At 49.9% G+C, this 15,152-nt stretch overlaps 7 protein-coding genes across 7 annotated transcripts; 3 read left to right on the forward strand and 4 right to left on the reverse strand.

Moving 5' to 3' along the window:
* Positions 1-213: 213 nt before the first annotated feature.
* SAICODRAFT_32374 (uncharacterized protein) lies at positions 214-550 on the reverse strand. The gene is made up of 2 exons (XM_019168197.1): positions 500-550; positions 214-414 (listed from the first exon to the last, which is right to left on the reverse strand). Exons 1-2 carry the CDS (start codon positions 515-517, stop codon positions 253-255), a joined length of 180 nt encoding a protein of 59 aa, XP_019020861.1. The 5' UTR covers positions 518-550; the 3' UTR covers positions 214-252.
* A 2,180-nt stretch (positions 551-2,730) lies between these two features.
* On the forward strand, positions 2,731-3,132 carry SAICODRAFT_62821 (uncharacterized protein; the record flags this gene model as incomplete). Its single annotated transcript, XM_019169948.1, has 1 exon — positions 2,731-3,132. A coding segment is annotated over one exon (402 nt), but the record flags the coding sequence as incomplete, so codon positions are not given.
* Positions 3,133-7,481: 4,349 nt separating this feature from the next.
* SAICODRAFT_37748 (MATE efflux family protein) lies at positions 7,482-9,153 on the forward strand (the record flags this gene model as incomplete). Its single annotated transcript, XM_019168574.1, has 2 exons — positions 7,482-8,771; positions 9,124-9,153. 2 exons carry the CDS (start codon positions 7,482-7,484, stop codon positions 9,151-9,153), a joined length of 1,320 nt encoding a protein of 439 aa, XP_019020863.1.
* Positions 9,154-9,427: 274 nt separating this feature from the next.
* On the reverse strand, positions 9,428-9,929 carry SAICODRAFT_10629 (uncharacterized protein; the record flags this gene model as incomplete). Its single annotated transcript, XM_019165281.1, has 2 exons — positions 9,428-9,701; positions 9,772-9,929. The coding sequence occupies 2 exons, from the start codon at positions 9,927-9,929 to the stop codon at positions 9,428-9,430; spliced, it is 432 nt and encodes a 143-aa protein (XP_019020864.1).
* Positions 9,930-10,229: 300 nt separating this feature from the next.
* SAICODRAFT_62808 (Arginase/deacetylase) lies at positions 10,230-11,297 on the reverse strand (the record flags this gene model as incomplete). Its single annotated transcript, XM_019169945.1, has 1 exon — positions 10,230-11,297. One exon carries the CDS (start codon positions 11,295-11,297, stop codon positions 10,230-10,232), a length of 1,068 nt encoding a protein of 355 aa, XP_019020865.1.
* Positions 11,298-11,816: 519 nt separating this feature from the next.
* Positions 11,817-13,763, forward strand: SAICODRAFT_32379 (uncharacterized protein). The gene has a single exon (XM_019168198.1). The coding sequence runs from the start codon at positions 11,916-11,918 to the stop codon at positions 13,686-13,688; it is 1,773 nt and encodes a 590-aa protein (XP_019020866.1). The 5' UTR covers positions 11,817-11,915; the 3' UTR covers positions 13,689-13,763.
* A 179-nt stretch (positions 13,764-13,942) lies between these two features.
* SAICODRAFT_193557 (uncharacterized protein) lies at positions 13,943-15,152 on the reverse strand. Its single transcript, XM_019166081.1, has one exon. It carries the CDS (start codon positions 15,055-15,057, stop codon positions 14,311-14,313), a length of 747 nt encoding a protein of 248 aa, XP_019020867.1. The 5' UTR covers positions 15,058-15,152; the 3' UTR covers positions 13,943-14,310.

The raw sequence follows: 15,152 nt of genomic DNA on the forward strand, positions 1-15,152 counted from the left end.
CACAATCTGGATTGACAATTCGTCTTGAAAGTAGAAATTTTTATACGATTTTCCAACACTAGACTGTTATAATATTCTACCTCATGCCCGCACACTGCACAGACGTGACGTTCATTGGTCCCATCTATCACAGGTCATCAATCTAGGCCCATTGATATTATTGAAACTTAAATAAGACCCAAAAATTTCAGAAGCCCAACCTTGCCTCAATTCCCACTGTCAACACACATATGCATACCATGACGCTTCCTCTCATCTCTCCTTTGTCCACTCAGTCAAAACAAGTTCATCGTCTTCATCATCATCGTTGGCGTCAAACTGCGGATCATCTTGGAAACTGCGATTGAACGTGTATCGATTTGATGCTCCTGAAGTGCGTAAGGTCTTCTTTCCGGGCTGCTTCCTACCACGAACCTTCATTGCCGTTGGGTCAAGCCGGGTTAGTAAAAACCGATGAGTAGTCGTTTTACTGTTGCTGTCAACAAAGTGCGGGACTCACCCGAATAAGAGGAGACATCAAGCAAGAGTGTCGAGATTAAACAACCATCATGTGCCCAGTTTGGGTTGAGACAATACAAGCCATAGCATCGGGAGAACAGATGGGAAAGGACCAGGGAGGTGTAGGATTCGATGCTTTCGTCAGTCAGTCGTGAGACACCCAGGGAGATTGAGACGTTGATGGTGGTGGGTTCCTGGTTGATGCTGAGGACTTGGTGAGATTTGCCAGCGCATCAGCAGTGCTCACATGTCACTCTCGAGAGGCGCAGGCCGAAGAACCGCCACCAAAGACCATTGATCCTCGTCGATCCATCAAAGACCCTCGAAGACCCTTGAAGACCCATGAAATCTAGCCAACCTCACGATCCAAACCCGTCAAATAAGGTATTTGTGTACCATGAATTGGAATTCCACTTTACTTAAATACTTTCCCACTTGATTCGTGTTTTTCGTACAGTTGAATGACTTATTCGAGTGCCTTTGCTGGAAGTGGAATATGTTATTCCATATTGTGCAATCACGAATCAGGTATTCGTGAACGTCGAATTCGGAGGGCTCGTAGGGTGCGGCTGCAGGGTTGTACGCGAGCGGCCATCACTCGTCACTATTGCTAGAACAAATATGCTCATCATCTTATGCATACTTAAGAGGGCAAGTGTGAAGGCTTGCAGTCACCTGCAGCTGGTCAAATACAGTACTACTTATCTCTGTAGCTATAGAGCTCAGGTGCAATATGTACGGAAGCTGAGTGAATCGATTTTGCAAGCAATTGCTGCGGATGCATATGTAATGCACATAGATGTGCACGATTGCCTATGAATTCTGATACAAGGACACAATTTACATGGGCGTACCCATATGCAATTGTGAGAGATAAGAGAAAACACTGATGTATGCATTATGAATATGGACCTACAACTGTTCGCAAAGAGGAAGCAAAGATGACTAGCTATAGTGCTGTGACATTTTGCAATTTCAAGGATCATGCACAACAGACAAAGTTGGGCTCAGCTGAAGAGCCCTGTTATGAAGACTCGTCCAAATTATCATGAAAACATATATCACAAAAATATGTATCACAAATTTTGAGTAAATGAAAAATTACACACCCCCTTCTTATTATTTGTTATTCCCTCTTGCCTTAATCTTTTGACATTATCACTGATAATGGTATTTGATAGGTGCATCAAAAACGCCGAACTGATATCCTGTATTGCAATTGATCTGGAGTTGCACTACTGAGAGAAATCCTGGGATCTTTGGATGCGTTTGAAATTATCGAGCCATAATTTCTTTTTTGTTGGACGGCCGAAGACTAGTTTTGGGCATTTCCTTCATATATTTGCATGGTGAAACTGTCAAAATTCACTTTGGAATGTGGCATTTTTCTTCCATTCCATTCTAGGCATAGCTATCTATAGGTCATAGAGAGATGGTATGAGATTCCCTACGCTGGTGATTGTCGTGGAATCCGAGTGCGTGGATATCCCACGCAAATTCCATGTTATGGTTTTTGGCACTTTATTCCTTGACAAGTAAATTCCAGGAATGTGGGACGCATCCTTGCCGGGCAATGACAAGACCTTCACCATGCGGGCTTACATCTGTGCTGTGGCGGGCGATAGACCTGCGGTTGAGAAGATGATGCAAACTGTTGGACCCAACGGTCGTCTCCCATGTCAGTTCTGCACCTTTGCAGGGACCTGGGTGGAGCGTTCAAATCACAACTACTACCCTCACTCCAGCTGCCGTAACATGCCTCGGGACCCTGCCACTTGGGAGAATCGGGATTGGAACATTGATGATCTTCCATACCGGAGACATCTTCGAAGAGACATGATCGACGTGGCCCGTGCGAACGACGATAAGCTACGGACTGGGACAGGTATATCTGGGTTCTCAATCTTACACCGACTTCCGACCATCTCTTGGCCCTGGAGTTTCGGTCTTGACGTCATGCACTTGATTTGCGATAATCTCTGTCATCTCCTCTTCAATCTCTGGGATGGTCGTCTTCCGCAAGCAGCTGCTGGGACGTCACATCCCGTTTCTGATGGCGAAGCTGATGGCCGTGGTGAGGATGATGGTGCAACTCCTATGGCAACTCCAGCGGCAACTGCAGCTCCCGGTACAAGATCGAAGCCGAAGCCGAAGCCGAAGAGGACGTCGAAGAAGCGTGCTGCGGATCCGTGGGTGATGCCGAAGAAAGTCTTAGAAGAACTGGGGCTCGACATGCGTAACTGTCGTCGCCAGATCCCGGGTGCCCTGGGCCGTGCTCCTCGGAACATCCAGAAGAATTCCGCTGGCTTCAAGGCAACTGAATGGTCTCTGTGGATGTCATTGTTCTCTGTTCCGCTGCTTGAAGGACGGTTACCTGAGAGATATCTCGCTAACTGGGAGACTCTTTGTGAGGCGTATGTGAGGAGTATAGAGTTTGAGATCACTATGGATGATTTGGCTAAGATCCGCCTGTTGTTCAAACGCTTCGTCAGGGATTATGAGAGCCTCTACTACCAGAAGGATCACCGCCGAATGCAGGTGTGTCCCTCCAGCATCCACATGCTTCTCCATCTGGCAGACTGCATTGAACAGCTAGGTCCTGCGTGGGTGTTCTGGGCGTTTCCAATGGCGCGTATGTGTGGAATGGTTGTTCCAAAGGCTAGGTCGAAGTCAGAGCTAAACGCCAGTCTTGCCAACACAGTCTTCATTGGTGAGAATCTCAAGCAATTCGAATTTGTGCGTCTTGTTTCCAAGGATTTCAATGCCTTCTTGAAACCACCTGATTCCTCTCGGGCCTTCATCATCAAAGTCCCCGAAGGTTGGTTTGTTTCGCCTGAGACGGAGTTAACCCTGTCAACCATGCCTCGTCGCCTTCTTGTTCAGATGCTGGAGACTCTTGTTGGCTCGCGCGTTGATCCCCAAGCTCTACCGAAGGAGGTTAAGGCATACAAACGCTTCCAGCTCTCTCAAGGTCGTGATATGGTTGGTTCCCAAGCTAGTCAGAAGCGTTCTGACCGGACAAGGGCGTCAAACATCATCCTGTACATCCAGGAGACCCACGGGAGGCACGAAGTGTTCTTCGGTGAAGTACTAATCTTCGCACGTCCATGTTATGAAAGGCAGCACTATCCACTGGCTTATGTCAAGTGTTACGGACCTGCTCAGCTCCGGCGAGGACGGTTTTACATTGCGGATTCAAAACCGACTGGTGGTTTGCATGAATGGATCCATGTTGCGGCTATAGAGCGCCTTGTTGGTACGATGAGTACGAAGTGGCTGTCTTCTCAGAAGGGCTTTGGGCGTAAACCTGTGTGGATTATTGATAGACAAAGCTTTGGATGGAACAGTGCGGCGAGACTTATCAATTCGCTGGACCTCCACTTAGATGACTACGCTTAATAGGTCTGTACAGCATCCACGAGAGCTCTTGGGATTTACTCGTCGTGGAATTTACTCGTCGTGGAATTTACTCGTCGTGGAATTTACTTGCTGGGTGTCGTGGAATTTACTCGTCAAGTAATTTACGCGTCGTGGAAAATACGTGTCAAGTAATCTCAGATTCCACGTCAAGTAATCTAGAAGTCGAATTCCATGCTGATTCCACGAGCGTATCAAGTAATTTACGCGAGCTTACCACCTGCTCGTGGAATTTCCACAAGCACTCACCCCGTAGGGACACCCGCAGCTATATATATAGATCTTCCTCGCGGCAAGGATTCCGCGAGCTTAGCAAATGCTTATGTGATTTCCACGAGCGATACGACCGTAGGGGCATGTTTATACATAGCAGGTGGCTCTTGTGGGTTAATACATGAGAACAGTTATATATAGCAAGCCTTCAATATGTCAAGGCATACAGGTGTCATTTTTGCAATTTCTGAGGTATTTTGCTGCAACTTTTACTCTGGCAGTGATCCATGTTTTATCGGGGCTTGTGTTCCACATCATTTTTACTGGGTATAATCCATGAATAATGTCAAAGATTGTGATCAACGATGAAGGGCGTAATCCATGTGTAATTCCAGACTAATCTACGATTTTGACGTCGATTACTTATTTGCCCAAGAGTAATCTTACACGCGGGTTTGATCCATGATTTTTCACTATGTAGGGGTGGCGTTACTGCAGCCGAATGCCCTCATTTGCCCATCCAGTCAGAATTTAGATTCCTAGGATGATGGTCGTTAACATGGGACCAACTTTGGGAAATTCCTCACCAGGAGGTGGTGATCGCTTGATTTTGTATATATGCCGGATGAGACAATTGCTCTTCCTTTTGAATTCTCTTCGTCATGTCATTCAGGCAGTTCGAACTTAGGCAAGCTTAAGGGTGGCACTGTAGATGTTAAGTAAGCCTCGAAACGCAAAGCAACCTTCACCATGCCCACTGTAAGTTGCAGCGAAGAGCATAAGTTGCTCGTGCATCTCCTTTTCATTGATGCGGGATATCTTATTCTCCTGGAACGAATATCATTCCAGGTCAAATAAGGTATTCGTGTCCCATGAATTGGAATTCCACTCTACTTGAATACTTTCCCACTTTATTCGTGTTTTTCGTACAGTTGAATGACTTATTCGAGTGCCTTTGCTGGAAGTGGAATATGTTATTCCATATTGTGCAATCACGAATCAGGTATTCGTGAACGTCGAATTCGGAGGGCTCGTAAGGCTTAAGATTTGCACGTGGAATTTACGTGAGCGTTGACCCCATAGGGATGCAGTAAGACTGCAGCTATAACAAGCACTCGATTGTCAGGCCACTTTGCGACGTTTACAAATCACTCATCATGTGCTTACTAGGCGTGACTTATCAGTTCTGCTGAATTTGTTTTTAGAGGGTTTTTCGCAATCATAGTTCCCAGCAGAAGACGATAAAAATAATCTAAGATCAATCCCAGAGCAATCCCTGATATCAACTGGCCCTACGAACTCAAAAATCATATTAAGCGCTGTTTTTCTTGGGCGCGCGCGTAATTTATTGTCAGAATCAAGAGTTAGTCTGGGCTTAGACATAGATTACGCACGCGATAATGGGTTACAATCCGCGCAAAAATCCCTGACGAAATCATGAATTAAGTCGAACTTTATTGTGGATTATGCGTAAAAAATCATGGTTTAGGTTCCGAAATCTATGATACAATCATGGATAATCCATGATTTTTACGACTGTAGGGTGGGTCTTTTGGCACATATATCAAATACCATTGTCTGAAATAATCCTGTAATCATAGAAAAAGAAATTTGAATCAAATAGTAATACGACAATTACGTAGTTTCTTATGTACTCCGAATTTGTAAAGTATATTTCCCTGAGATGACCAATGTTCAGAACAGGGCTTTGCAATAGAGCCCAGTTCTGTCTTTGTGCGTGATTCTTAGCATCGCAAATGTCACGGCCCTTATCACCCTTGCTCTTTGCAAATAATTCTGCGTCATGCTAAATGCATACCTCACCGTCCAAACTTCACCATTTTCGTTGCTATGCTTGCAATCTGGCTTGAATGTCTCGAAAATATGCATACACGCACAAAGAGAAGTTAACAAGCACATGGGTATGTATGCATATACCTGTCCAAAAGCACCGATGTGCACGTATACGTACTGTGCAAACATGAATACCAATATGCACATAACGTTACATATCCATAAACAAATGGTTCCGGGGAAAACACACGGCCGGCAAGGCTTGTATCCATGGCACAAGATATAGTGCATCAACATTGTGCAGAGATGGCACCGCTCCGCTACCAGCTCTGACCACGGTGGAGGTCACAATATCCTGCTGTCATTACATTTGGGAAACAGTTCTGGTATCAGTCCTAGCTTCATTTTGCCTGGGTCCGTAAATCAGTCCTTGAAATCAGTGCGGATACTATAGCTATAGGCAAGAATTCCAGTCCTGGGCCTAGGTTCCGGGACCTCGAGCATGTAATTTTTACGATGTTGATTCCAAGAGTGTTGCCGTTCCAATACACGCATACCATCAGTTGGTCCCGAGCAACGAGTACGGCAACAATTTATACAACCGCACCCATGCGGGTCTTGGTAAGCTGAGGGTGGGCTTATGTTGCACGTTTTCCGCGGTCACCAAACCGTAAGCATCTGTGCCCGCGATGCATGCAAGGGCAGCCGATCTCATGTGTTGAATGGGTGCTGCCGTCGTGACCTGGTCCAGGCCTCTGCGATATGGTTGGCCATGGTTTGGTATGCCTTACGGCTCGGACATCGAAGCCGCCATCAAAATCATGTCCCATAGCACATCGGACTCTGAACACGCCCCGGGCCCAGCCGGCAGACTTAGGTACGCAAAACGAAGCCATGGCACTTTTATGACCAGTCTCGTTCTACCAACCGCGTTGTTTACCGGTTGAACTCAGCTGCAGCTGCAAAACTACTTACTTAACCAGCTAGCCATACCATAGGGCGACGAAGACTAGGAACGATCCGAGAGGACCAGGCACTGCGATGCAAATTAGTTTACGTTCGTGCTGGGCCGGGGGCGAAGTCACCCTGACTGATGGGAACATCGCGACTGCCAATATTTGGCGATATCGATGCAGTTCCGGCGGAACCGCAAAGTATCGAGTTCCAAGGTAAATCCGAATCTTCCAGATTCTGACCCGTAGTTACCGAACACCGCCGTTATCGTTTCGTCGCGTATTGGATTTCTGGTGCGTAACTCAAATGCTGCTGCTGCAGTTGCCGCGCCCGTGCCGTACCGAGCGTGTAAGCGACGAGGAACCTCCGAAATAGAATTGGGTAATGGGAAACACCAGAGATCAACCACAAAACGCTGTGATCCAGCTGCCCTTTACCAAGATGACATCGTCTAAACCACTTCTACCATGTCGACTGAACGCGATCCTCTTCTTCCAAAGCTCCCTCCCATAAATGATGATGCCAACATTGACCACGCCCATGGTCTCAGCGAAGAGCAACTTCCACCCGGTGCCCAGAAGCACGAGTTCGCCACTTTGACCAAGATGTCCGTCCCCGTCATACTCGCCTACATGCTCCAGAACTCTCTTCAAACGGGTTCCGTTCTCATTGTCGGGCGCCGATCCGCACAAGATTTGGCAGTTGCGGCGTTCTCCTACATGTTCGCCATGGCTACAGCATGGCTGATCGGTTTGGGCGGCACAACGGCGTTGGATACGCTCGCAAGTCAAGCGTACGGAAGTGGTGGTGATCCTCGACGCTTAGGTATCCTCCTGCAACGAGGATTAATTGTCTTGACGGCAATGTACATCCCCATCGCGTTCCTCTGGTGGAATGTAGCACCGGTTCTTCGGTTCCTTCACCAGGAAGTCGAGCTCGCAGACGACACGCAACGATTTCTCCGGGCTTTGATCCCAGGCGGACTCGGATACATCTACTTTGAGGCCGGTAAGAAATATTTGCAAGCACAGGGGATCATGCGCGCGGGAACGTACGTTCTCCTAATCGCCTCACCACTCAATCTTTTATCAAACTATTTCTTTGTGTACACCTTGAAGCTCGGCCTTCTCGGCGCAGCATACGCGACCGGCCTGACGTACTGGCTTTCCGCCGCCCTCCTCGCTCTTTACTCCACTTTCATTCACGGTCACGAAGCGTGGGGTGGCATCTCCTCCCGTTCGATCCGTGAAGGTAAATGGGAGTTCTTCACCCTTGCCATATCCGGCGTCCTCATGGTCGGTACCGAATGGTGGGCCTTTGAGATTGTTGCTCTCGTTGCAGGATCTTTAGGTGCGGTACCTTTGGCCGCACAAAGTGTCATCATGACCACCGATCAGATCCTCAACACCGTCCCCTTTGGTCTCGGTGTTGCATCCTCCACCCGCGTCGGCAACCTTCTGGGTGCCCGCCGTGCAAAAGGCGCTGGACTCGCTGCCAATATATCAGCCTTTACGTCCGTCTTCTTCGGTGGCTTGATTATGGTCCTCATGCTCTCCGTGCGGTCCTCTTTTGGTCGACTATTCAGCGACGAACAACCCGTGATCGAGCTTGTGGCTCATGTTCTCCCATACGTGGCCGCGTTTCAAATCGCCGACGGCATAGCTGGGTCACAAGGTGGCTGCCTTCGCGGCATGGGGCGGCAGCACGTTGGTGCTGTAGTCAACAGTCTCGCATATTACGCCTTCGCCCTCCCGCTCGGGGTATGGTTGGCTTTGCGGAAAGGATACGGGCTTGAAGGTTTGTGGATGGGCCAGTGTGCGGCATTATTTACCGTGGGTGCATTGGAGTGGGTGTATGTGTACTCGACAAACTGGGAGAAGGAGGTGGACAGGGCAGCAAAGCGGTATCAAGAGGAGCACGAAGAAAGCACGAGTACCGCGGATCAGGGCACGGCCGTCAGCGAGGAGGTTTGAACGCGTGTACGACTGGCGGGGTAATTAGTAGAGATACATCGTCGTATTTAATACGCACATCGACTATATTAACAGGGAGGACATTATAATACTACATCGCCGGCACACTTCCAATCTCCGACGTCAAACATCGACGTGCGTACGTACAGAAGGCAAATCAGAAGAGCTCGTCAATTCCCGAACGAGTCGGATCAAGCCGAAGGGTCCGGCACGAATGGATCCGTGTGCCAATCGAACCCAAACTCGGGATTCTTATCCATATTCTGATCTTCAGGCTCTTCGCATGGAGTGTCGCCCTGGGTGAACCTGTAACACGTAACAACTAGGACAACGAGTTCGTATATGGATCAGGGGGAGGGAACTACTTGCCCAGAAATGATATCCTCAAGATCGAGCATGCCTGCAACGTATTTGTACCCCGAGTTCTCAATCGGGGGGATTTCGGTGAGGGTATCCATCACGGCCGACACATCACCGGCAATGGTGGTGGTCGTAGTGATTGGAGTCGAGATGGAGGACGACGGGTGGCCTAAAGGGGGAAGTCAAACTAGGATTCAAAGTTCGCACAAACTAGAATGTCATCGGAGGAGGTGCCACTTGCCAGAGTGAACGTCGCCTGTGTCATGAGCATCTCCTACACCATCCAAGCCAAAATCAAAGTCGAATTCCTTGTTACTGACGGGACTGATAGGCGTCGACTCCAGCAAACGCTGTGAACGGAGCACAGCGAGTTGATCGTTGGCGCGCTTGGCTTCGTGTTGATATTGTTCCGCGATCTGTGCGAGTTGAAGGACTGTTCGCTCGAGATTTGCAACATAGGCGTTTTTGCGATGGCGGAAGGCTGCTTGGCTACTGTAAACCGGGAATTAGTGATCTCGTCCACCAAGGTGCTCCCTTCCAGAACGCGGGGAAGAAGACGTACGCTCTGTTCCTGTCACGGCGCTCTTCCGCGGTGTGATAGATTGGCTTACGGCCTGCTTTACTCTTCTTCCTGATGGGCTGTCCAGCAGCCTCGCTAAGAGTGGGAGAAGGCATGTCTGCAAGAGTTGAAGGAGCTGGATTGTAGTACGGGGCGGACATGTTGCTTGTCAGTGATCCAACGGATCGTAGCTCGAAACCGAATGGATGATAGTATCGTCCGTTGACAGCACCTGAAGCAGTAGTTGGTGTAACACTTTGCGAGAAGACGTCTAGGTAATTTCCTTACGCGATGAAGTGGATTTCCGGTGTTCTCCTATCGGTGCTTAAGTCGTCGGGTACGTACATGGACCCCACATGAATAAACCCCGCGCAGTTTTAACACAATGCTATTTAAGTAATATACAACAGTAATATCCTTCCTCCTCCATCCTCGCCCGCTACAGTAATCCATGCCATTGATCATAGTTCTTCCTCCTTGCCCTCGTTGACAGTGAGAGGCGTCTTCACCATGATACTCAACACCTCGTACAAGCAATCAGCGGCTGCCATGGTCGTCAATTCGGCATTCGTATCATACGGCGTAGCCACCTCCACAATATCCGCTCCGACAAGCCTGAGACCGTCCAAACCCCTCAAGATCGTGCGAAGCTCTCTCGTGCTCCACCCGCCAGTCTCGGGAGTTCCGGTGGCAGGAGCGAAGGCGGGATCGATCGTGTCGATATCGATGGAGAGGTAAACCGGGTTGTTGCCGACCCTATCACGGATTTTCTTGATGATACCGTCCGTACCGATCTTGTCGATTTCGCGAGCCTCGACGATCTCAAAGCCGCAGTAGCCGTCATTCTCGTAATCTGAGGGACCGGAAAGTGTCGTGCGGATACCGGCGTGGATGTTGGTGTGGTTCGCCAACAACCCCTCTTGCGCAGCGTGCCAGAAATAGGTGCCATGGTTGATGGAAGCTGTCTTGGATTTCGAACCGCCGAACACCTTGGGCTTCCACGTATCGAGGTGCGAATCGAAGTGGATGACCGAGATAGGCCCGTACGCAGAATGGATTGATCTCAACAATGGCAACGTGATGGTGTGGTCTCCACCCAAGGTGATGATCCTTGGCAACACGCGGTCATTGAGCGACAGACCCTTCTCGTCGTATCCGTGTTTCGGAGCCCTGTGCAATAACTCCTTGTGCCCCTCCTCAATCTGCTTGATCGCGTACTCGTTATCATAACTCGTCACAGGAATATCTCCGCAATCCAAGATCTTGGCCCATGAATGAAACGGATTGACTTCCATGGGAACATTGTATCCTCCGTACAAGTTCAACCTCCTCGAACCCTGCCTAATCCCTGAGGGTCCGAAACGCGCACCAGGACGGTAAGACGTGCCCGTATCGAAGGGAGCACCGATGAATGCAATATCGTACTTGATGTCCGGGTTTCTTAGACATTGTTCGTAAGGCAAGCGTCCGAAAGTCGCAATACCGGAGAAAACAGAATCTGCCTGAGTTCCACCGTCACCGGGCAACATATCACCTTCAGTGGTCCAGTCAATCTTGACTTCCTTTTCCCATGGATACGTTTCGTCGTCGGTGGTACCTAAGGGCTGTTGGTGGAGAGCAACGTCGCCGCGGAGGGGCCGGTGAGCGGCGTCGGCGAGAAGGGCGGGAAGTCGAAGAAGACCTAAGATGAGCGTAGGAAGGTGCATGATGCTGGATCAGAGAAAGGCCTGAAGATGCGAGGAGAGTTGGGGGGCATCATAGCGCTTAAATGATACCGAATGATCTCGAGGAAAGTGGACGTCATTGCGCTCATGTCATTGCAATGATCCAATTGCAATCTCGTAACCCTCGAAGCCAGTAACAGCATCAACCCGCCTTGCAATCTCATCTCGTAATTAATTCACACTGTTTCTCCCACGTAACTTTATTCCATCTTTTGGCGATTTGGTAATTGAATTTAGAGTTTGCCGAGCTGCAGTACGCAGACACATGTCCCGAGGGCGCGCAGCTGGATTCTCGCGGACCCGGGTGAATCCAGCTGGCGATAAGCGATGGCGATGAAGTACCACAAACAACAGCTGGTGTAGATGAACGGGCAGGCAGATGAGCCGTTCGTCTCAATTCTCATTACGCGAATCGATTGACTAATGAAGTCGTCGGATCAATCGAGACAGCAGGACCGCGGCAATGGCGATATGAAGTACTTTCTCGATGAGCCACCCTCAAAACCGCAACCGCACCCCTCCCCGAATTATACCCAAAACATGTCCTTCACATCCTCCATATCGAGCATGCCTCCGCTCTCAAAAACCATGGCTTCACCGCGCGTCGTCGATGTCGCCGAACCTCACCGATCCACGCAACTCTCCTCTGATGACGCCATCCTCGCTTCCCTGGGATACAAGTCAGAACTCAAGCGCTCTTTCTCATACTTTGCAGTCTTTGGCCAGTCTTTCTCTTCTATCGGCGTGGTTCCTGCTATCGCATCCTCTCTCATCTTCGCCCTCGGCGCTGGCGGCTCCGCAGGCTTCGTCTGGTCCTATTTCGTGGGCACGCTCTTCCTCATCCCTACCGCTCTAACGATGGGTGAGCTCGGATCTGCGTATCCAACGAGTGGTGGTGTCTACTTCTGGCTCGCAAAACTCGTGCCAGACAGGATCCGTCCACTGGCGTGCTGGTTGAATGGGTATTGCAACGCGCTGGGGTATATCTGCATATTTGCAACTACTGTCTACGCTTCCGCTCAAATGGTACTCGCAATGGCAAGCATGGGGACACCTACCTACGTTCCCACCAAATACCACACGTACGCTGTATACATTGCACTCACGATCCTCGACTGCGGACTTTGCTCCTTTGCCTCGCGCACCCTCGCGCGGCTACAATACCTCTACGTCTTCCTAAACCTCGCAGTCGCCGCAGCCGTCATCATTGCTCTTCCTGTTGCTTGCCCATCGGAGCTTAGGAACACTGCTTCATACGTCTTCACCGACTTTCAGAACCTCTCCGGTTGGTCCAACGCCGGCTTCGCCTTTCTCCTCTCGCTGCTCCTCCCCACCTGGGTTTTGTCCGGCTTCGAATCATCTGCTACTTTGTCGGAAGAAAGCGGTGGCGCGGCTCTTTCCATTCCGCTTTCCATGATCTCCGCAATCGTCACGGCTGGAGTCGTCGGCTGGGCTTGCATCATCGCTATCGCGTTCACCATGGGCACTGACATCCTCTCCATCATCGGCTCACCCCTCGGGCAACCTTTCGCACAGATCCTCCTCTCCGCACTAGGTACAAAAGGTGCGATTACTCTCATGGCTTTCGTCTGGATTGTCTCGGTGACGAACTGCGCAGCGCTTTGTACCGCGGCGAGCAGAGAAATCTTTGCTTTCAGTCGCGATGGTGCGTTCCCGTTCTCAACCTACCTCCATCACCTTCACAAAGAGAGCCGCGTTCCGACTCGCTGCGTTTGGACCGTGTGTGTTGTGTCGCTCATCATCGGCCTTCTTTCCTTGGCGAACTACACCGCAATTTCTGCGATCTTCAACCTGGCAATCGTTGCGCTTTACGCATCCTACATTACGCCATTCCTCGCTCGCATCATCTGGCCCGAAAACTTTACCCCGGGACCGTGGTATATGGGACAGCGACTTTCCCTGCTGAGTGCGTATATTGGCACTGCATGGATGGGCTTCATGTTCATCATCCTGCTTTTCCCATCCTATCATAACCCCAACGCCGCAGAGATGAACTATGCCATCGTAGTCTTTGGCTTCGTCATCATGTTTGCGCTTGGATATTTCTATTTCCCCAAAATTGGAGGGAAAACGTTCTTCAAAGGCCCAGTGCGGACTGTGGAGGAGGAGAGTATCGAGGGCGTTGCGATGGAGATGGGGGAGACTGAAGGTGTCATGCCAATAAAGAAGGAGTAAACGTGGAAGTATTAGTTACATTATACCCTGGATACCGAAAGAACACCCCGAAATGACATAAGGTTCAAGCAGTGGTTACAGATGAGTGCCGTGAAAATGTAGTGGTTCATTGCGCCCTCAATTAGATATGAATGCAAGCGCTATGGCTGGGGATAAATGTACAGCAGGCCAGCTTCCGCCTGAGCAGACGCTACCAGTGGATTGGGATGAGATGGTTATGTTAAGCACTTCAAAGACCCTCTGAAAGGGAAAGTACGGCTGTGCACAGTCTTATTATTACCCTGAGCGGAAACCATGAATCTCAGGGTAGTAAGAAAAGGTGAAAGTAAAGGCAACGAGTCCCGCTGTGGACGAGTTTGGGATTCTTTGACAGGATGAGGATGTTGCCCTCATTGACCTCTACACGGCGGTACTCGCTTTACAGCCTTTATACAGAATTTGGAGGAGCTGTGAACGAGAATGTCATTTCGTCGCTCGAAGGTCCCGAAGTGCGTCGGACGGAAATCGAGATAACTCGTCCCATACACAGGGAGAAGGAGCGGAGTGAGTTGTATCACTATCACAGGGTCTCGAGATACCTGCTATTGTCATTGGGGACCGAGGCGATGAAAGGGGGCGAAGATCACAGGAGGGGGTCCTTCGAAGGTGGGTTCCCCGCGCTGGCTTGAAAAACGGACCAGTTGATCTCACCCAGAAGACGCCGCGACAGAGCGTAGACTTTTGCAGGATATAAAAGGAGGGCAGTAAAGAGTGTATGCCCAGTCTCAGACCGGTGCGGCGTTTGAGGCCGGCTCGATAAGCAGAGAACGGCTGGCGTCCCACGCGGGAGAGGAGAATGATGAAAACCACGAATGCCCGCTCTTGACCACTGAGTAAGCTTCCGAAATGTGACAGTCCACTCCAGAAATACGTAAATGTGCTCGCCACGCAAGACGGGGCATTCCAAACACTGTATGTTAAGAGATTGTACCCCGGGGGTGCCCCGCGGCGCCTCGACGACATGGTCTGAAATCGATCCGCTTACGCTGAATATTTCAGTAACTGGTTTTCTTTTTGTTAGTAATGATTTGGCGTTCGCAAACAGAATTTCACGGTCGATCATTTGTGCTACAACAATGTAGTGCGAGGCCCCCGGGGGACTAGTAGGAAAGGGAGCAGCGTAAGGGTAGCAATGTGGGGGGTGGTTGATCCATCCTAAATGTTGCGCACGACGGCCGTCCGACGGCCTATAAGCGGCCCAAAAGCGCCACCTTTGCCATCTGGATGCAGACGGACCGATCCATCCGACGATGGCCACTTGACTCTGTTGGTCATGGGGCCCCCNGCTGTTGGAGAAGAAACCGGAGATCCAAATCTGTTGGTTGTTCATCCTGAGCGTGTCGGCCTGGGCACGGGGAGCCTAAGTTATGACATTGCACACTTCCTCAGGGTAACTTGAATGCGACCGCGCGTTCACCCCCGTTT

This window comes from Saitoella complicata, assembly GCF_001661265.1.
Source record: "Saitoella complicata NRRL Y-17804 unplaced genomic scaffold SAICOscaffold_32, whole genome shotgun sequence".
NCBI classification, from domain to species: Eukaryota; Fungi; Ascomycota; class Saitoellomycetes; order Saitoellales; family Saitoellaceae; genus Saitoella; species Saitoella complicata.

What these genes read in the sequence shown, in the direction of transcription:
- SAICODRAFT_32379 (XM_019168198.1), top strand. Translation starts at nt 11,916, where the DNA reads ATGAAGTCGTCGGATCAATCGAGACAGCAGGACCGCGGCAATGGCGAT.